This window comes from Talpa occidentalis, unplaced genomic scaffold (genome assembly GCF_014898055.3).
Source record: "Talpa occidentalis isolate TD23 unplaced genomic scaffold, MPIMG_talOcc4v2.1 talOcc4.7, whole genome shotgun sequence".
NCBI lineage: Eukaryota > Metazoa > Chordata > Mammalia > Eulipotyphla > Talpidae > Talpa > Talpa occidentalis.
Genome location: NW_023605083.1, coordinates 133,595,859 through 133,616,353, shown reverse-complemented (window position 1 = coordinate 133,616,353; position 20,495 = coordinate 133,595,859). Strand labels below are relative to the sequence as shown.

Below are 20,495 nucleotides of genomic sequence, written 5' to 3'. Positions count from 1 at the left end.
AAAGAAGGGAATTGTTAGGGGGAAAAGGCTGTCCTAAAGCTCATTCCATCCAGGCTTTGTGGACTCCACCCCCACCCCAGGCCAAAGCCAAAGACACTGGGAACTCCACATCCCATCACCACCCAAGGGAAGGTGGCTGGGACCTGAGGGTGGGGTTCAGCAGCCAGGAGTGGTATAAAGCCAGACACGTGGACTTTGGGGGGGGGGGTCCCCCATTTTGGCTCTCCGCCAGCTCGCAGCGTCCGGCCAGCTCTGAGAGTGACTTTGGGTTTCCAGGTCGGCGAATCGGGTAGGACACATTAAAGACTTTATTTTCCCATTTTCTCCCTGAGTTGTACATTTTCCTTATTTCTTTTTCCCTTGTAAATAAACCTTTTATGAACCTTTCGTGTGTGCCTGCAGTGGAGTATTCATAAGTCCCTTGTAAGCGCCGCAGGTGGGGACCCACAGCCAGGAACCCGTTCAATATCGGGGCTGCCCTGTAACACTGCCTGGCCGGCACCCACAGGGTGAGCGGAGAGAACCACCGGAGCCTGACCACAAACAGGTGGGGGGGCTTGTCTGAATCCAGCTGCTGCATCCAGACTTGCTCCAATACATGAACAACAGGTTGAACCTGACTGGAGGGGGCCAGCTCTGCTTGCAGCCTCCTGACCACAGGGCCTGGGGCACGTCACAGTTTCTTGAGGTCAAAGACCCAGGCCTCGGGCCCGGGAGAAAAGCCTCTCACTCCCAGCTGGGGGACTTGGCTTCCAGAGCTCGTGCCCGGCCTCCAGCCCTTCCTGCGACCCGCAGCCCCCTCCAGCTCTCCCTGGTCTCTTGGCTGCTGACCTCTCCAGGGGCCTGCGGTTGTGAAAGGCACGCGGGGTGGCTGAGAGTGGCCGCCTGAGCGCGCACCCAGGGAGGGGTGAACAACCTCAGCTCCGGACCCAGCCCAGGGTCTGGGCAGCAGGAGGGAGGAGTAGGAGGGAGGGAGGGGGGTTTGCTCCTCCCTCCACCCACGGCCCCTCCGGCGTCCTGGTGAATCCTCTGGAAGGACCCGGGGTGCCAGGGTCACACCAACAGGTCTCCTTGGGGGAGCCCTGAGGGCGCTGTGCGGGGCCCGAGGAGCAGGTGGCAGCGTCGCCCTGCACCCCCGCCCTTGGCTGTGCCTGGCAAGCGCCTGGGCTCCAGGGGTCCCGGCGAGGCCGGCGAGCGCGGCGGGTGCCCCGTCGAGTCGAGGGCAGCGCGGGGTGCGCGGCAGGCGGGCGCCTGGGGTGACTCTCCCGCCTCCCCCACCCGCCGCGCCCACCCCCCGGGCGGGGGCGGCCGCGAGCTGCGGGGCGGGGAGGCCGGGCCGGCGGAGGGCAGGGCCGGCGCGCGGGGGCCGCCTCCGGGAGCCCCGCTCGGGCCGGGACGGCGGGGACCGCGCGCCCTCGGGCCGGGCGCATGGGGCGCGCGCGCGGCCGGCTCCCGTGGCTGCTGCTGCTGCTCGCGGCCGCCGGCTCGGGGGCCCTCCTGGCCCTGTACTCCGCGGCGCTGCGGCGGGCCCCGGGGCCCCGGCTGGGAGCCAGGTAGGAGCTGCCCGGGAGGGCGCGGGGGGCGCGTGGGGGCGGCCTGCCCGGGGCTCCGGGGGTGGCTCGCGGCGGGCACCCCCGCTCCTCGGGGTGCGGAGGCGCTGCCCGGGCCCGAGGGGAGCCCGCGCGCGCCCCGCGCCTCGCCCGGCGCGTCGACCCCTGCGCTCGCGGAGACGCCCCCCGGGCCGCGGCGTCGGGGCTGGACGGCGCGGGGCTGGCGCGGAGCCCCCTCCGGAGCGGGTCCTCTGCGCCCCCCTCCCGCCGCCCCCCCCCCCGCCCCGCGGGCTCGGGTGTTTACTCGGTGAAGCGCCGGGCCCTGCCCGCGGGGCGGCGAATCCCGGGGAGCAGGGGCGCGCCGGGCCCCTCCGAGGTCCCCCCGCTCGCCCGCACCTTCCTCTCCCCGCGCTGCGGAGGAGAAGCCCCGGAGGCTGCCTCGGCGAGGCACGTCCCAGTGAAGTACCCCAAAACCGCTCAAGGACTTAGTGGACTTCTGGGAGGCGGCCGGGCTGTGCCCAGAGCCTGATTTGGGGAGCTCGGAAGGGCCCGCAGCCTGGTGGAGAGGCCCCGGGGCCCGGTGTTCCCCGTCCCCGCGCCTTCCCCTGCTCCCTCGGCTCCCAGCCCTGCTCCGGGGGCGCAAAGCGCAGCTCCGGGGAGAGCAGGCAAAGGTCACTCGAGCTGCAAACACAATACCAAGTGTGCTCGCGCGAGCAAGGACCCTCCCTTCGGAAAAAAGGTCCTCGGTTCTGACGCCTGAGGTTACTTTGGCTCCTGGTAGTCGGAAATTGCTTAAGAAGGCGCAATAAGGGCTGTGGTGCTCAGGAACGGTGTCCTGGGGCCTCGCTGGTGGCGCAAGGGGCTAAAGCTCAGCGCTTTGAGGCTATGGGCAGCCTGAGTTCGATCCCCGCCCGGCCAGGGAGCTACCCCCAGGGCGCGGCAGACCTGGCCTGTCTCCCCGCTGCTCCCCACAGCAGTGGATTTCAGTGGATCTGCCTGTTCTGCTCCCCACTCTGTCTCTGTGAATCCTCTCACCTCCGAGCTACACCCCAGCTCTTGTCTGCATAAATACATCTTTTAAAGCAAAAGGAAAAAGAAAAGGAAACGGTATCCTGATCAACTTTGGGTAAAGAGGTTTTCGAACACAAACATCCTTTGAAAGTATCTGATTCCGGGTCACTAGGAAGCCAGTGGAACAATCTCCATCCCTCCACCAGGCTTTTGTTTCAGGATCTTTCATCCTTTGAAAATCTAGCAGCCCAAGAACAGTTCCTTGTTTCCTTTCTGAGGCAGCTTAAGCCCAGGGCAGCGGGTGGGGACTCATCCCGCCCTGGGAGTGGGGATTGAGTGCCCCAGCAGCCCCGTGGGGGAGGCTGGCATGGGGAGCCCGGCTGCAGCTGGGACCCCCCTGAAGAGGGCTGCGAGCAACTGGACCCTTTGCAGCAACGTGGGGACCAGCGGGCAGGGGCGGGGGCTCTAACAGCAGGTTGGAGCGTGGAACCCAGTCCAGGAAATCACAGAAGAATCTGGATCAGTAGTTCTCAGATATGGGAATTTCTAGATTTGTAAAAAAAAAAAAAAAAAAAAAATTAGGAAGGAGGGGTGAGGGCAGATATGGGGCCCTAGTTATGGGCAGTTCCCATCTATTGTCAACACTGTTCCGTAAGAGAGAAGACGCTTTCGGGTCAGGAATTCCTAAAAGTACATGACATAAACCCGGCAGCACGTCGGCTTCCAGGAGCCTGCACGGCCGCCCGCGCCTGGCAAAGCCTCCCAGCGAGCTCCCCAAGCAGGTGTCCGGGGGCCCGTGGTTGCTGAGAGGGGAGAGCTGGCCAAGTCCCAGCACAGGGGTGCCCTGGGATGAGCAGGCCCCTGAAATTAAAGCAGTTCAGGGCAGCAAAACTGAATGGGGGTGGGGGCAGATGCCCCATCTCCTCCTGGCGGCTCTGCCCTCTGGCTCTGTTCTGCCCCCTTTCACTTCCCTCGGGTCTGGGGCCAGGCTGCACCTTAGAATCGCCTCCAGGTGCCCAGACCCAGCATTTCCGAATTTCTGGGGCGGGCCCCAGGCAGGGTGCTTTTCAAAAGCTCCCTGGGGCGCTGCCTGCCACTTAGGCTCAGTACCATGTGCCAGTTATTGCTGAGAAGGGGTTCTGGGGTGCTCAAGGAGAAGACTACAGGAGGATATGGGTGGGCAGGGGCCCAGTTGGAGACGGGGGTGGGGGGGTGTGGGGTCAGCCCTGCTCTCCCTGGCCCGGAGAGGCAGGTCTCAGCTCCCTGGTGGCACCACTGTCTGAGCAGCGATAAGCAGGTAACAAGGGGCCTTTGTTCCCCCTCGCAAGCTGTGCGTCCAGAATCCTCCCCACCCGCTCCCCTGTGGCTGTAGCAGCAGAGAGGCCGGAGGCTGGGAGAAGCCTCACCATCCTTTGAATGGGCCAGGGCCCCTTCCTTTCTGTCTGTCCTCTGCCCTCTACCGGGGTCTCCTGGGGGCGGGGGCAGGGCAACACTAACCCAGCGCCCGCAGGCCCTTACGCTCCTCCCTTCAAGGCCAGTAGCTGACATTTACAGAGCAGATTCAGCCCGACGGCTGGATGGCACACCGTGTGTCCAGCGCCTCCATTGTCCCCGCTGTCCAGATGCACACACAAGGTTCTGAGGAACCACTAGCTTCCAGAACTCAGGGGGTACGAACCCGAGAGGTCAGGCTTCAGACCCAGGCCTTTGCCAGAACCTGCAGAGCAGGGGCCGGGAGCCAGGAACGGGGCAGGCCGGTCCACGCCAGTGAAGGGGCCACATCATCTGAGGCTGGACGCCTACACCTGGGGCCTTGGCAGGGAGACCCCCCAGAGGGTGACATTCCAAGGGGGGCTGTTTTAGGTTTTCATCTTTTCACCACCACCTCACCATTCCTATAAACTCTGCGTTCCTACTGCTTGCCAAGGGGGTGCTAGGTCTCTGGCTTCCTCAGTGGGGCAAAGCAAGACCGTGGGACGGTGTCCTGTCTGCCTGAAGACACCCAGGGCAGGAATCAGGCGTAGGAATGCAAGGATCAGAGTGGACACCTTTGACCCTGATGGCTTTATCAGCCCTGGGAGCCAGCGAGTCAGAAGCTTCCAGAGGCAGATTGGACCCTGGACAGACGGAGCCCAGCCTGACCAATTTACTTCTCTCCCCCCACCACCCCCCAGGAACACCACATCATCTCGAGCGTTCTCTGGGCCCAAGACATGGAGTTCTAGGACGGGAAAGGTACGGGAGGAGACCCGGGGGTGGCCTAGCCGCCCTCAGGCTGTGGGAGGAGGGAGGAGCCAGAGGAGAAGGGTCTCGTGAGGTTTCCAGGCAGGAAGCGGGCAGCGGAGCAGGCAGCGGTCTCAGCTCTCGGGCCTGGCCTCTGGGGCCTCTGTGCTCCGGAGGGAGGGTGAGATGTGCCCTGGGGCTTGGCCAGCTGAAAAGCTCTTGTAACTCATCTTAAGAGTCCCGTGAGTTTTATGTTCTACTCCTCAAAATGCCTTTTTACTATTAACACGCCGCTGAGATTGCTGACCAGGGAGTGAACACCAGGCCCTGGGGCGATACTCCTGTCTGCGCAGAGGGTTCGAGACCCCTCCGGGGCCCTGCTCTGCAGCTGGCCCTGCTCCCAGGGGCCGCCCACGGCGGCACCCTCTCAGGGCTTTGCCTGAGTCCTTGCTCAGGCCTCAGGCGGCCCTGGGTGAGGACACTCACCGGTGACCAAAGCAAGGCACGGGCTCAGGCCCCTGGCTCGGGGCACCCTGCGGCCTGAGCGCCTGGCTCTGTGGCCGTGTGCGGGACAGCCGCCACTGGGCTGCGGGCAGCAGGGCGAAGGCTGGTTAATTGGGAGTAAGAGCGGTTACGAGTGCTCAAGAGGCGGACGGGGACTTGTTAACTGAGGCGGCAGGGAGAGGGTCCACTGCCCCCGGGACTTAGCTCGGCTCCCCAGGGACAGAGCGGTCAGTCCGTCCCCCTCCGCTGGATCCCTGCGGGCGGGCTCCTCCCAGGGCTGCAGGAATGAGCACAAACTGGAGGGAACAAGAGAAATATCTTCTCTCACAGTGCTGGACACCGGAAGTCTGAAGTCAAGGCTCTAGGGCAGGGCCCTTCCTCGCCTCTTCCGGCTCTAGGTGGCCGCAAGCTTCCTTGGCTTGTGGCCTCAGCGCTCCCCTCCCTGCCCCTGTCGTCACGTGGGCCTTCTTATAAGGACACTGTGGGGCCCACCTTTATAAGGTGTGGCCTCCTCTGAGCTACATCAGCCAAGGCCCTGTTTCCAAATAAGGTCCCCTCCTGGGGTTCTGGGTGGGCAGGGATTTTGGAAGGACTCTACCCAACCCAGTGTAGGGCGCCTCCTGCAAGAGATGTCGCAGCTCTTCCCAGCAGTCTGTCCACACGAACCCTCATCAGAGCCCGGGTGCAGGTCCAAGGTCCAGGTGGGCTCCTCCGCCAGGGAGCGGGCAGGTCCTCCCCAGTGTGAGCGGCCCCAAAGCGTCGCCAGGTGTGAGGTGATGGAGTCAGAGGCCGAGTCTTCAGGCCACAGTGATCCAGGAGAAGGGCTGGGCAGAGTAAATCGAGAAAGTTCTCTGACTCCTGCCAGGCCGCTGCACCACAGATCAGTGGGTGAACCTAGTCTGGAGGGGGGAGGGAGACCCGGCCCCCGCTAACAGTGCTCAGCCTCTTCTCACCCACAGGGCCGGTCCTGCCAACACCCACTCTCTCTCACCATCCGGCAGCACCCCCACTTCCGGGGCCGGTTCAATCTCTCCACTCCGGTGCTGCTGTGGGGGGGGCTCTTCACGGAGGAGCTCTGGGCCAGCCTGAGCCGGCACAAAGCCCCCTATGGCTGGCAGGGGCTGTCTCGCCAAGGTAAGCAGTGCCCCGCCCCCCCGCCAGCCTCTGCCTGTCTCCCCCACTGCTGGCCCTCGTGCCTCTGCCTCACAGCACTGGGGAGCGGCAGGTACGGTACCCCGTTCCTCCCAGGAGAGTCTCAGGGCTCTACCCCTACCGCCTGTGGTTCCTGCCTTAGCTCCCCATCCCACAGGCACCCCCAGTCAGAGAGGGGCTGTGGCCCCCCCAGCTCAGCAGCTCTGCCCATCTTGGGACCTGCTGGAGGAAAAGCGCCAGAGTCCAAGGTGGCCAAGGCAGGGGTTTCGGGGCGTCCGACGGCCTGCTGCAGCGGCCAGCATGGGAACCCCCCAGAGCCCTCCCGGGTAAACCCGCCACCATGCCCACCCCGCATGCCTCTGCTTCTTGTCTTTTGGAGTCCACAGTCTCTAGTGGACTCGTTCAAGTTCCCGAGGTGACTGGGCGCAGCAGACACCCGCCCCCCGGCCTCAGTTCTCAGGCCCCACTCACCTTCCCTTCTCCGCGGCTCTTGGGGGGGCTGGCGTCGGGCAGGCGCCAGAACAGTGGCCCCCCTGACCGCCCTCCCCCCTGCCCGCCTTGCCCCGCACCCACAGCCGTGGCCTCTACCCTGGGCCTTCTCAACAGCTCGGACAGCGCCCAGCTGCTGGCCAGGTCCGGGCAGCGGCCCCCCCGCTGCACGCGCTGCGCCGTGGTAGGCAACGGGGGTGTCCTGAATGGCTCCCGCCAGGGGCCCCACATCGACGCCCACGACTACGTGTTCAGGTATCCCGGGCCAGAGCCGGGAGCAGAGGGGGGAGCTGGGCCGAGGGCTGGGCCCCAGCCAGTGTGGGGGGCATCTCCTGCGAGGGCCGTGGGCAGGGAGGCTCCAGCCTCGGGCAGCGAGGGGTGGCCCCGGCAGACAGGCAGGGACAAGGAGTGCAGTCGGCCTGAAGACGGGGCGTGGGTGCTGGTGCCAAGGAGACCAGGGAGGAAGCTGCCACCGGGGCCGGATTTTCCCAGGTCACAGCGCGCCCCTCGAGGGCCGGAGAGTGGGGGTCAGGCGGGAGCGGTCACGCTAAGGGCAGGGGAGCCGTCGTGCTCCTGTGGGGACAGGCTGGGAGAACCCCTGGGCGCGGAAGTGCAGACGCGGGGCAGGATGTCACTGCAAGGCTCCGGCCTCTCTTGGGCCCAGGCTCAATGGCGCCGTGATCAAAGGCTTCGAGCAGGACGTGGGCACCAAGACCTCCTTCTATGGTTTCACCGTCAACACCATGAAGAACTCCCTCATCTCCTACCGGCACCTGGGCTTCACCTCCGTGCCCCACGGACAGGTAAGGCCTCCCGTGGGGACACCACTGTCCCCGAGCCACCCCGGTGGGCTGGGGCACCGCAGACGGAGCCACCAAGAAGGATCTGGTGGGCAGGGATGCCCGGGAAGCCTGGAGTGGCGCGTGAGTGGCTTAGATCCACTTTGCAAGGTGGCACACCAGCCACCTTACATAACTCGGGGTCACACCCCAGAGGAGACTGAGGCTCCGCCCCTTTGGCCAGCAAAGCCAAGGCAGGGCCAGATCATTCCAGACTGCCTTCCGCCGCTCGCCGCCCTCCATGCGTCCTCCCTGGCTGCCTGGTGCCTGGTCCTTGCAGCAACCCCTTTCCAGATGGCCCCGTGGCAAAGGCCACCCAGCTAGAATCAGCAAAATGGAGGCCTCTGGTCAAAGCACAGGGGTGGTCGCCCTGTTCCCACCAGGAGGAGGAGGGTCCCCCTGAATTTTCCCAGGAGCCAGCACAGGAAACTGAGGCTCAGAGTCCCACGATGTGCTCCCGCACACCCCGAGGCCTCCCCTCCAGCGCCGCCTGGGTGTGGGACTCGGGGTTCCCTCAGGGGAGGGTGCTCCACAAGCTAGTCGGGTTTCTAGAAGCTTCCTCCTCTCACCAGGGAGTTTAAGAGTGTCCTGGCCGCAGTCAAAGCACCGAGACCTCACGGCAGAACCTCTCGACTCCTGATAGACCAAAGCAGGCCACAGTACCCGCATGACCTATTGACATCTAACAAGTTACCCCAAAACTTAGTGGGCTTAAACCACAAACATTATCTCACAGTTGAATGGGCGGGAGTTGGGGGGCAGCTTAGCGGAGAGATGTTGTGCAGGGTCTCTGGGGTGACTGCAGCCAGGGTGGCCGTGGCCAGCCTGGCCCTCGGGGGTGGCCAGTGCGTCTTGGAGACAAGCAGCTGCCTCACCTGGAGCGAGCGATCCCAGACAGCAAAAGCGGCTGATGTCCGTCACCACCACCTTTTCTCATTCATCAGAAAGATTCTGCCCATTGCTAAGCCGAGCCCGTGCTCGGGGGCGGGGTGGGGTGAGGGGGGTGGCAGTTAAGCTGCACCTCCCGACCAGAGTGGCGTCGAAGGGCTGGGGAACTGCACTGAGCCACGCAGTGGCTCAGAGTGGGCGCCCAGGGCAGCAGGACTGGTGGGGGCTCCTCCCTGGCGGGCTGGGGGACCCTGCTCCCCGGGGCTCAGTGCCTCTGTTGGCCCAACAGGACCTGCGCTACATCTTCATCCCCTCAAACCTCCGGGACTACGTGATGCTGAGATCAGCCATTCTGGGGGTGCCTGTCCCTGAGGGCCCTGATAAAGGAGACAGGTGAGCTGCTATCGGGGGCAGGGCTTAGGTAATGCTGGGGTCATCTCCCCTTGCTCCTCGGGGGCTCAGTGGGTGGAGAAGATGGGGAAGGCAGCAAAAAAAAACCCCAAGAGTCCAACAGAGTGCTGGGCAGTCACGATATTTCGGACCCCCAGGAGAGCCCAGGTAGCCCGACCGGTCCCAGGTAGCCCTCCTGACGGGGTGGGCTTCAGGCCGAGGGCCTTTTTTCCGAAGCGGCCTGGCTCCTCAGCTTCAGGCTGTTGTCCCTGTCACCCACCAGCCTCCGCAGGGACCGCCAGGGCCGGGGCCATGGTCCTATGAGCACCTGGTGCCCGGAGAGCCTGGGGGCTGGTACCCGCGCGGCTTGTCCCAGCAGGCGCCTCCCCACCCCAGGACACGGCCATGAATGGGAGAGCAGGCTCCGGGGACCCTGCAGGCCCTGCGTCCCGACTCCTCTCCCCACCGTCCTGGGCGGCGGGCCTGTGACCACACCCCGGCCCTCAGCCGCGTCTTCTCCCTCCCGGTGCCCTGGCAGCTCCCGTCCCCGAGTCAGGGCCTCATAAATCTATGCCTGACAGAACCCCAAGGTGCTCATTGGGTGGGGTGAAGCCCTCCAAAGCCAGGCCATGTCCACGGGCCCCGCCCCCACGCTGGTGATGACCCAACAATCACTGGCCGGGCTGCGGCCCGTCGTGAGGGTGGGCTTTGTGACACGGCAGGCAGACCGGGCTCTTGGGGGGCTGGCCCAGAGGCATCGGGTGGACATAGCCTCTCCATCACCAATGAGCTCCCCCTCCCACACCCCTATTCCGTCCCCCACCCAGTCCCCCTCCCAGTCCCGCTCCAACCACATCGTCAACTCGAACAGCCAGCAGCCCTTCCCCAGCTCCGGAGGCTCAGCCCCGTCCCCCTCCCCCACTCGGGGGTCTTCCTCCCGCCCCCCCTCTCACCCGCCCACCCCAACCACCTCACAGCCCTCTTCCCGGGCCTCCTCGCTGACCCCCAGCCCGCACATCCAACATGTGCCTCGAGGGTCCAGCCAAACCCCCACACCCCCGGCTTCCAAGTCCCCCTCGCAGTCTGGTTTGAAGGCTCCTTCTAGAAACCCCTCCCTCACGCCCCCTGTGCCCATCGCCAAGTCCCCTGTCACCTCGTCTTCCTACATCGGACCCATTCGGAGCATCCCGTCCTACATCACCCCCTACGTGCCCCGCTTCCTGAAGGAGCCTCCCTTTTTCCAGCCCCCCACCTCAACGCTTCCGATTCCCCAAAGCCAGTGCTCCCTCTGCTGCAGGTCCCGTCCGTGCTCCCCTCCCCCGCCCCCCGACTCTCTGTACCTCCCTCTTCTGCCCCCCCCACCCCTGCAGCCCCGGGACCACTGTAACTACCCCACCCCCCCTGCTCTCTTCACACCCCCTTCCTCTCTGACCTACACCTTGCCCCCCGAAGTCCTTCTGGGTAGCAAGCCACACGTGGTGCCCACGGTGCTGCCCGCCACCTTCTACACCCCCTTCTCCCGCTTCTACTCCCAACCCCGCCCCCGCCGCTCGCTGCCCCGCCGGCGCCCCAGCGTGGTGCCCCTCTCCTTGCAATACGACGCGGGGGCCAGTCGCTCTGTCCACTTCTACCGTGGGTGCTAGGCCGGAGACCTACTTCGGATCAGAAGCCTCTGCCAGCAAATTCAAGCTGCTACACCCGGACTTCATCAGCTACTTGACGCAGAGGTACGTGGGGCGGGCGTGCGGGGTGCCGGGATGGAGCTCCCCTGCCAGCCCCCCACACCTGCCCCAAGGGACAGTGGCCCTGCCCGGTGGGCCCTGCAGACCACAGCCAGTAGCGAGTGCCACGGCCAGCGCTTGGTTTTGCTCTGTCTCCTGCCTCAGGGGAGGTGCTGCTGCCGGCCAGGCCCGCGGGGCGCAGACGGGAGACCCAGGGGAGCCAGGTCTGCGCTGGCGCCTTTATGAGGCAGAGGCTTGGTGTGGGCACCGGGGCCGAGTGCAGCCTGGGCTGTCGGAAGCAGAGTTGGCCTCACCTTTAGGCCCAAACACAGCCAGTTCAAGGCCACCCAAGGGAGGAGCGGCCTGGGGAGCCGCCTGCTCAGTCCCCTCTCCCCCCGCAGCGCCCCATCCCTCCTTCCAGAGGCTCCTGCTGTCTCCTGTCTGGAAACATTTGTGGCTGCAAGTCTCACTAGTGTGTGGATGCCCCTGGGCACCCCACAAGGCATAGGGAGGCCCCGTGGAAAGGAATTATCTGGCCCTGAATGTCAACAGTGCCCGGTTCAGCCGGGCAGTGGCTCAGAGGCCAGCACCCCAGAACAGAGCGCAGGTGAACAGCGTAGGGGGTGGGGGGGCACATGGGAGACCTAGTGACAGCCCCAGGCGGAGAGGCCAGGGGGTTTGCCTGGTGAGGCTTAGATGTGACCCCCGGGGTTGAGGCCAGGGCCCAAGGTGACCATACTGGGGCCCCGATTTTGAACTCTGTGAACGCATCATCCCGTGTGGCTGTGCCTCGCACACGTGCGCCCGGGGCCCGCCGGCTGCCCTGCACACCTGACTGCTGTTGGGTCAAAGTCGGGGGGTAGAGAAACTTGTGTCGCCCACGCCCCGGAGACTTAGCCCAGGGCCAGAGCAGGTGGCTGCAGGGAAGGCGAGATGGCAGAATCACTGCTTCCAGGGAGAAGGGGAGGGAGCTCGCTGGCTCTTCTGGGTGGGTCTGTTCCTTTCTCCACCGCCCCCCCACCTTTGCTCTAAGGTGTTATTTCAACCAAAGAATTTTGCAGTTAGGAGTTCACCTGGGTTTTCCCCACTAGGAAGCTGATTGGGGCGGGAGGGCCAGAAGATAGCCCAATTTCCGACCTGTTCACGAAGTGAAATGGCCGTCGTGCCCCGTTGCTTCCAGGTTTTTGAAATCAAAATTGATCACAAACTTTGGAGACCTGTATATGCCTAGTACCGGGGCCCTCATGCTGCTGACAGCTTTGCACACCTGTGACCAGGTAAGAGGGCCTCCTGGGGAGCCCGCCGCAGCAGAGTGTAAGTGGAGTCTGGTCTGATCCATGAGCCCCTCCACAGAGCCTGTCACCCCAGACCCGGGCACCTGGGCCTCTCTCCTCTATGAGCTGCAGGAGGGGCCTGGTCTGGAGAGGGCCTTGGAGGGGGGCTGATTGTCCTCCCACCGCTGTCCTCGACCCATTAAAGGAGCTCCCGGGCCCGCCCTGCCCAGCCTTCCCCAGGGCAGCCAGTCATGCTCGGCGCCACATTATCAAGTGCTCTGCTGAAAGCAGACTGGAGATTTGGGGTTGGGGAGTCCTTTTCTGGGGCATTCTAGAACTGGGGCAGGGCACACCAAAACCTTCCCAGTCCCTGCACGGGTCCTTCCCGGGGCCAGTACGTGGGGCAAGCCCGGGCCCCGTGCGCCTCTCGGGCCCTGCTCCCACACCTTGGGTTGGAAGCAGGAGTCTCTCCCTACAGAAGGGGAGACGGGTCGGAAGGGGCTTCAGCTGCCGCCTTGGGCTTCAGGATGAGCGTGAGGCTTTGGAGCCACAGGCTGAGTTCAAAGCCCAGGCGGCGACTCACTCGCTGAGTCTGTTTCACCCTTTATAAACTGGGGGTCCTATGACAGCCTGTCGTAAGGCTGGGGTGAGCATGTCCCAAGGGCACGGTGCCCGGTACCGCCGCCGGTCCGGCCGGGTCACCCAAAGAAGGGGGTGGGGCGCGACTCCCGTCACTCAGGCTGCGCCGAGCGCCAGCTGACCCGCGGCTCTCCGTCCAGGTCAGCGCCTATGGTTTCATCACGAGCAACTACTGGAAATTTTCCGACCACTATTTCGACAGAATCAAGAAGCCGCTGATATTCTACGCCAACCACGACCTGTCCCTGGAGGCGAGCCTGTGGCGGGACCTGCACGCGGCCGGCATCCTCCGGCTGTACCAGCGCTAAGCCCGCCCCGCCGCGGGGCCCCTCTAGCTTGTCCTTCCCACCCTGAGGGGGACCGTACACCTGAACACACCTGCTGCCCTGCGGCTCCCCACCCTGGCCTTGGCTCCCTGGGGGGCGCCCCTCCGGGCCTGATGGACTTCCCAAACTTGACCAAGAAACGGCCACTCTGCCGGGTAGGGAGCCTGCGACGACACCTCTGGGCGCGCGGGCACTTCAGGAGGGTCCGCAGCCGCCGCTGGGGTCAACGTCAAGCACGGCGCAGGCAGAACCCTTCCCACCGGGCCCACCTCTAGCTCGTCCAGCCCCTCCAGCTCCAACGCAGCTCAGCTCGCCTGGACCTGAGACCCGCCCGGCTTCGGCCCCGCGCTTGAGCGGGGCCACGGGAGGCAGAACGCAGCCGGGAGCCAGGTACCTGCGCGAGCGCCGCTGGCATCTCTACGGGCAGCACACAGGTGTGGGCACGATCACTGCACGGGTGTTGGAGGGCCAGCTGCCCAAGGGAAGTCCCTTGGAGATGTCGCCACCTTGTCCCCAGGGCACCGGTGACCCCTGCTGTCACACCGCGGCTTCAATAAATTGGAACCAGCTTTATAGATGGGCGGTGTCACTTGAGCGTATGTGGGCGTGTGGGCAGGTCGGAGCCACCACACCGCCCACGGAAGCCCTGGGATCTCTGTCCAGACCCAGGGCTTTGAGTCCGAAGCACTAGGCTGTAGAGAAGGTGGGGTGGGCGGAGGGAGTGTTGGGTTCCCCAAGGTGTGGCTGGCAAGGGTCTTTCCAAGCAAGGCTCACACCAGCTCAGCAGCGTCCAGGCCCTGGTGCCCGGCTCTGGAAGGCTGACCTACCAGCATGCTCCGTTAGAGGGATGAACTCAGCAAGCAGAACCGGAGTACTGCTCATTTTGGAAATTCAGAGGCGTCTTGTACACAAAATGGCCTTTGCGCCTTGGTGACTGAGGCAGCTTCCTGCAGCCTGCAGGGCAGGGCTTATAGGGAGTTCGGTTACTGGAGCGAGGCAAGGCCCCTCAGCTCCCTTTACCTTAGCAACGCCAAACTGTCCTTGGTGAGGCCCGCAGAGCCCCAAGTATGTTTCTGTGGCCAGATCACGGCTGGATGTGGGACATACAGGGCGCCCCCACGCCCCGTGAGCCCATTCTCGCATGCACAGTGACCTGTAGTGAAGAAACCCGGTGACCCAGGTGACCCAGCACGGCGCAAACCCAGGCCCCTTTTTATCCAGAGGTTCCTTTTCTTTATTTCCACATCTGTAGTTCTCAGAACCTGTCAGCCATCACATCTGAGAAGTGCTAAAGCTGTTGGTGGCAACCCATGAGGGGCACAGAATCAGTTCACTGGGGAAACCAATCTGCTCTCACCCCTGCAGCTGGACCAAGCAGGACTCTGACGCGCCTCGTGTACCGAATCCCAACACGACACTGTTTCCCACGTGGGTTTTCAACCTGAAAGCCACACGCTAGTATATCAGTCTGTAAACTTTATTTGTACTTCAAAACTTAAGCCCAAGATACAAGACCTCACGGGAAATCCCCTGAAACCCCCCAGGCGGAGCATGTCTCTGCCGCCAAGAGACCGGTCCCATCGGTCTCATCGGGCAGCGCCATCAGCGTGTGGAGCCCGCCCGGGCACCCCGGCCTTGAATTCGGGAGCTCTTAGCTGTGCCCCAACCTCACTGACTGCCGAAGACTGTCCAGGATACCTCATGTCATTTGAATTCTTTAGCTACTGTTGACAACGAAGTCTAGAGTGACTCACTCATCTTTGGGGGGACAGTTTTATCAGGGCAGCAATGAGCAGTGCAGGATGTGCCAACCCCACTGGCACTGGCGGGGAGCAACCTGTAAAACAAAAGATTCACTGATTAACAGTCACATGATTCAAACGAAGCTACATTTATATAAGCTGGGAGTGAGGTGCTGGCCTGGGCTCTTGTCCTAACTAGGTGTGCCCAAGAGCACCATCCCCGTTCCCGCGCAGGCTGCGGAGCTCCCGGAGGCCCTGCACAGCTGCTGTCTTGATGCCATGTCTGCATCAAGAGCGACCACGAGCACAGGGCTCTTCTGTGCTCAACCCTCACTGGGTAGAAAACCTTTGTTGTCAGACCTGCCGCTTACTGACGTGCACCCAGACGCTGACCAGAGCCCAGATTCCCCAAGTCCTTTCCATTTGACTTACCGGCTGTAAGATGCTGGGGCCAGCCCCCCTCTTCCATCGCACCCCTGCTCTGGTTTTCCCATGACCAAACAACTATGTGGCCTTGAATATAAAGAACCTGCACATACCTCCCATTTTCAACAGAAAAGGCCCTCTGTGCCCACTTCAAGCCTGACATGTACCTGGGAACAAAGCCAGCTGAGTACCACTTGGCTGCCTGAGGAGCAGGGCCAGCGTGGGGGGCACACCGGGATGGTAAAGCACCCGGAAACCAAACCACTCTGCCTTGCTGTGTGCGGGACCCGGCACAGGGCCGAGAGGGCAAACACAACCCCAAGCGTTCTGACAGCCACTTTACCTTCCCCTTCGCGTTCCTGACCTAGGTGACATACGCTTTCATTCCACGTAAAAGTCTAAACCAAACCCAGGCTACATGCACGTTTCTGTCATCTTGACAGCCTGCAGGCGGCGCCTCTCTCGGGGCCGAGAGGGGACAGCCACACCAGTGGCCTCCAAGTTGCAGAGCGGAGACGCCGCAGACTGGGGTCTCAGCAGGGCACACACAATTCCCTCTGGGCTCCCATCACCGTGAGCCCTATAAAGGCTGAGCTTCTCGTAAGAGCACAGGCCACGCCCCCAAGCCTCAGAGAAGATTGTTTTCCCTCAGCAGACTTTCAGACAGGGATAACCATCCATCACAGGCTTGTGGGGTCTCAGGGACGCTGCAGATGGAAACATAAGAGCTTACCAACAACCCGAGGGGCGTTGTATCCCTCTTCAGGCAAAGCAGTTCAGGGCCTCACGCTTCAGACATCTAGAAGGGCAAACAAGTCTGTGAGTCTCCCCGCGCCAAGTCCAGGGCAGGGGAGGCAGGAAGGACCCCCCACACCCAGGCCTTTCAGGCTTCTCTACTCACAGGCACCAGGCATCTCCTGCTTGTCCCGAGTCCAGGAAGGCTGACATGTACCGCTACAGTGTTTTCTGGAAGGTCCTTTTTCAGCCCCATGGACCTGAGAAATCCCCCAACCCCCCCAAAACAAACAAACAAACAAACAAAAAAAAAAACATTCAAAAGATATACACCACTAACTGGCAAGTCGCTTGCTTTTAATCAGGCCTAAATTTTCTAGGAAGCTACTTGGGAAACTGAGTTTCAGACACCAGAGTCCACACAGGAAGGCCTCTCTCGGCCTTCAGACAGGGATAACTTGACATCATCATGCACTCAGCTCCCAGCTGGCACCAGCCTGCAGCACAGGCAAGTCCCTTTCCTTACCAAATTTCCTCTGCTTCCTCATGAGAACTCTCACCCCAGCCTGTCTACTTTACTAGAATACACTCTCGAGATCTCAAGGGCAAACCTATTTTAGCTAGCGCCCGGAGCGCCCAGCATCCGGATCTGGCACAATGATAGCTCCTACCCGTTCAAAGACAGGGTTTCCCTCCACACAGAGCGCCCGAGAGCCTAGTATGGAGTGCATGTTCCAGTCTCTCCGGTGTCAGTAAAAGGCCACATTTTAAAGCATCCCGACTTTCGGGCAACCTGCTGGAGGCCGGCCACAAAGGTCACCGCTTCTAAGAGGCATCACACAGGTCCTTTCCCTCCCTGCAGAGCAGGCGTGACGCCTTCAGCTTTAAGCCGCAGGAGTATTCAGCTGTCCTGAGAGCCACTTAAAAATAGCCAGTACTACAGTCTCGGAGTTACAAATACCCCTGAGCTGAAAGCAGGTGAACTCATCTACATAACTGTTCCCACACACACGCTCGTAACGAGCCCCACGATTCGTGGACCCCCCTCTAGGGCCACTCTCACCCACTGGGGGAGGGGTGTCCAGGAATGTGTGATATGGAGGAGTCCTGATGTACAGCTAAATTTGGAAACCACTGACCCAGTCTGACAAATGAAGAAATAACAGTCAGATGGGGTCATCTGGTCACAGGCTGAGACTTGTGCCCAGACAGTCTCCCAAGTAAGCCGGGTTTCTCCACATCAGCCCACGGCCACTGTGTGGGTAGCTCTCGGTTGTCGGGGCTGCCCTGTGCATGGGACAGATTGTTTCGTATGCTCCACCCCTAGTCCGGAACCCCTGGTCTAAATAACTAGCCTTCAATTAAAAACAAAAAACAACTAAGCCTCAGTTTACCTGCTCCGCAGCAGAGGCAGACTCTGTACCCACAAAGGAGTGTCATAACGAGGCTGTATGAGCACACTGAGCAAGAAGCCCAGACGAGCTCTACACAACTCCCCTTATCTGGGGAGACCCACAATCTTCAGCGTCTAACAGACCGCTATTTAATGGAATCATGACCTATACAAATCTTAAAAATCTAAAATCTTACCATGTATATAAATTTCAACACGAAGCTCTTTAAGCTCAACATCCTAAGTGACGACGCTCCACCCGAGACTTGAAAAAGACCTTTAAGAGAGAAACACAGAGAACACTTCATTCTAACAGAAACTATCTTAAAATATTTATTCTCCAAATTGCCATTTTTAAAAGTTGAGCCTCAGCAAGTCAGGACTCCTCAGATGTCCTTTCAGACAGGGATAACTTTAAATCATCCTCAGCTCAACCAGCCTAACGAATCTTTACTTAGATCCCAGTGTCTCCCTTCCTTCCCCGCATGCAGCCACCACATTTCAAACAGTGACACCTAGTGGCTCCAAATTACACTGGCACAGACCCTCCTCATTCGTTTCTGGGTTGATTTCTTTTTTACTTTTTTTTTTTTGGTGGGGCCCTCTGGGTTGATTTCTTACCCCAACTGGACTTCATAATATCAAACTTAATGTCAGAATAAAGTATGCGGCCCTGGCATATGATAGGCCTCCAGACCACCTCAGCTTTCTCACTTCTGGTGACAGTGAACATATTGTAAACCATCTGTGATACACACACACTCTCTCTCTCTCTCTCTCTCCCCCTCTCCCCCCTCCCTGTCTAGCAGGCAAGATAACAAATGCAAGGTTAGAACAGCGTTCTGTGACGAAGCCATGGAGAACCTGATACCTGCAGACAAACCACCTTTTTCAGCCTCTATGAATAACCAAGGAGCCAGCTAAGAACATTTTAACCAGGAGTACCTAGTCTTTGTGTCTCAAGGCAGTCTTCAAATGGCAGGGGAATTATAACATGAAACCCCAACATTTGCCCTCCTGTGCAATAAACAGCATCAACAAATCCTTAGATGAAGATAACTCAGGGCAAGGAAAGGGCTAAGCCTGTGAAAACCAGAAGCCGCCGCATGACATTTTTTGACATCAACCACCCACTGTTCCTGCTTATATTGCTTCTGGGGTTCAAATCCTCACTCTGACCATCTAACAAACTCTATCACTGAAACTTTTATTTCAGTCAACGTGACCGCCCGGGTGTACAGCCATTCTCACTTGAGGATTTCACCACTTTCAAGCTTCCAGATGCGGGGGTGCTTCCCACGTGTCCGCAGGTGGCAGGCCGGCCGCAGGTGAAGGAAGACATGAGCTTGCAAGGTTCCTCCTGAGATGAGAGGATTTCTGGAGGCCGCAATCCCACCGGCCCCGACCTGGAAATGAAATGAGGACTGATCAGGTGCAGTCCGGGGTGCAGGCCTGATATCGCAGCCAACCACCCCAGAAGCCTCTCCGGGTCAGGCCGCCCGCGGTGCAGGCCTGAACGCTCCCCATGCGAAACCAGGCCCAAGTCCGAGGCCTGCCCCTCGGTGGACCTGGGAATCGGCGTAAGTGGCCGTGAGGCGCACGGGGTGGCACGGGCTGGGGGCCACCCCCAAAAGGGGGCCCCCCCAGAGGGGGCCCACGCCCAGAAGGGGGCCCACCCCAGAAGGGGGCTCACGCCCAGAGGGAGCCCCCCCAGAAGGGGCCGCCCCAGAGGGAGCCCACCCCCAGAGGGGGCCCACGCCCAGAGAGCCCCCCCCAGAAGGGCCCCCCCCAGAAGAGGCCTTCGACGCCGAAGGTGGCCCCGGGCTCGGGCCGTCCAAGACCAACCACCCCGGGGCGGGGAGACCAGCCGATCACCGCCACTTCGCTCTGAAGAAAGGGGGCCAAGGGTGCCAGCGTCAGGAAACGCCCCGTTTTCCCACCCCGCAGCCTTACCGCCACCAAGGGCCCGAGGCCGCGCGCCGCCCGCGGCCGGACAGGACCCGCCATGACGCCCCGACACGCGGCCAGAGCCGAAGGGCGCGGCGGGCCGCGCCTGCGCAGCGTCTCCCCGGAAGTCTCGCCGGAAGTCCCGCGGTGCGCGAAGGGGCTGATGGGAAGTGTAGTCCGGCCCGCGGCGGGGCGGGCGGGGCGCGGGGGCCCCCGGGGGCGCGAGCGGGCGCGCGGGGAGCTGGAGGCCGCCGCCGGGGGTCGCGAGCTGGCTGGGAAGGCGGGTCTCGGGGAGCCAGGGCTGTCAGCGAAGGGAGACGACGGCGGCTTCGGCCATAAGCCATGTAGCCGCCGAGTGCACTGACTGTCCCTGGCCGGGACCGCTCGAGGCTCTCTTGAGGGGGGCGGGCCCCCCGTAACTGCCCTGCGGAGCGGGACGGTGGCCTCTGGGCTGGCCGCGTCGGCGGGCAGGCGGGGTGCCGGGGCGCTGGGCGCCCTCCGTCCCGCGGAAGGGCTCTGCAGGTTGGGGGCCGGGGGGCGGGCGCGGGCGGCAGGGGGCGCCCCAGAGCGCCCCCCGGCCGGTGCCGAGCGCCGCCACCCCGCCTCCCGCGCGGCACCTGGGGCCGGGCCGGGGCTCCTGCCGCCCCGAGCGCGCCTCTCCTCGCCAGGGGGAAAAGTAAGTTTTGCAAAGGACTAAGAATAATGTAACACCCCCTTCCGCTGCTACAGGGCACCCCGATACTGAACGGGTGCCTGGCTGTGGGTCCTCACCCGCGCGCTCACAAGGGACTTATGAATACTCCACGGCAGGACACACAAAAGGTTCATAAAGGTTTATTTACAAGGGAAAAGGAAATAAGGAAAATGGACAACTCAGGGAGAAAATAGGGAAATAAAGTCTTTCATGCGTCCTGCCCGATCCGCCGACCTGGAAACCCAAAGGCACTCTCAGCGCTGGCCGGAGGCTGCGAGCTGGTGGAGAGTCAAAATGGGGGACCCCCCCCCAAAGCCCACGTGTCTGCCTTTTATACCCACCTGGCTGCTTAACCCCACCCTCAGGTCCCAGCCACCTTCCCTTGGGTGGGGACGGGGTGTGGAGTTCCCAGTGTCTGTGGCTTTGGCCTGGGGTGGGGGTGGAGTCCACGAAGCCTGCATGGAATGAGCTCTAGGACAGCCTTTTCCCCCTAACAATTCCCCCCTTTCACTTTATGCCACCATTTCGGTGGTGATGAAGATGAATATATGG

At 62.1% G+C, this 20,495-nt stretch overlaps 2 protein-coding genes, 1 long non-coding RNA gene and 2 other non-coding genes across 5 annotated transcripts; 2 read left to right on the top strand and 3 right to left on the bottom strand.

The window, feature by feature from the left end:
* The first annotated feature begins 1,428 nt into the window (after positions 1–1,428).
* Positions 1,429–13,569, top strand: ST6GALNAC2 (ST6 N-acetylgalactosaminide alpha-2,6-sialyltransferase 2). The gene is made up of 9 exons (XM_037493545.1): positions 1,429–1,553; positions 4,736–4,796; positions 6,248–6,422; positions 7,016–7,184; positions 7,594–7,732; positions 8,946–9,049; positions 10,690–10,773; positions 11,948–12,044; positions 12,821–13,569. Exons 1-9 carry the CDS (start codon positions 1,429–1,431, stop codon positions 12,986–12,988), a joined length of 1,122 nt encoding a protein of 373 aa, XP_037349442.1. The 3' UTR covers positions 12,989–13,569.
* Positions 9,787–10,731, top strand: LOC129144850 (uncharacterized). Its single transcript, XM_054689131.1, has one exon. The coding sequence runs from the start codon at positions 9,832–9,834 to the stop codon at positions 10,687–10,689; it is 858 nt and encodes a 285-aa protein (XP_054545106.1). The 5' UTR covers positions 9,787–9,831; the 3' UTR covers positions 10,690–10,731.
* Positions 13,449–19,291, bottom strand: LOC119231778 (uncharacterized). The gene is made up of 6 exons (XR_005121947.1): positions 19,256–19,291; positions 18,554–18,708; positions 17,500–17,579; positions 16,076–16,169; positions 15,908–15,973; positions 13,449–14,843 (listed from the first exon to the last, which is right to left on the bottom strand). It is a non-coding gene; the product is annotated as an uncharacterized LOC119231778 (long non-coding RNA).
* On the bottom strand, positions 16,306–16,388 carry LOC119233148 (small nucleolar RNA R38). The gene has a single exon (XR_005122299.1). It is a non-coding gene; the product is annotated as a small nucleolar RNA R38 (small nucleolar RNA).
* LOC119233146 (small nucleolar RNA R38) lies at positions 17,664–17,736 on the bottom strand. Its single transcript, XR_005122298.1, has one exon. It is a non-coding gene; the product is annotated as a small nucleolar RNA R38 (small nucleolar RNA).
* Positions 19,292–20,495: the final 1,204 nt, after the last annotated feature.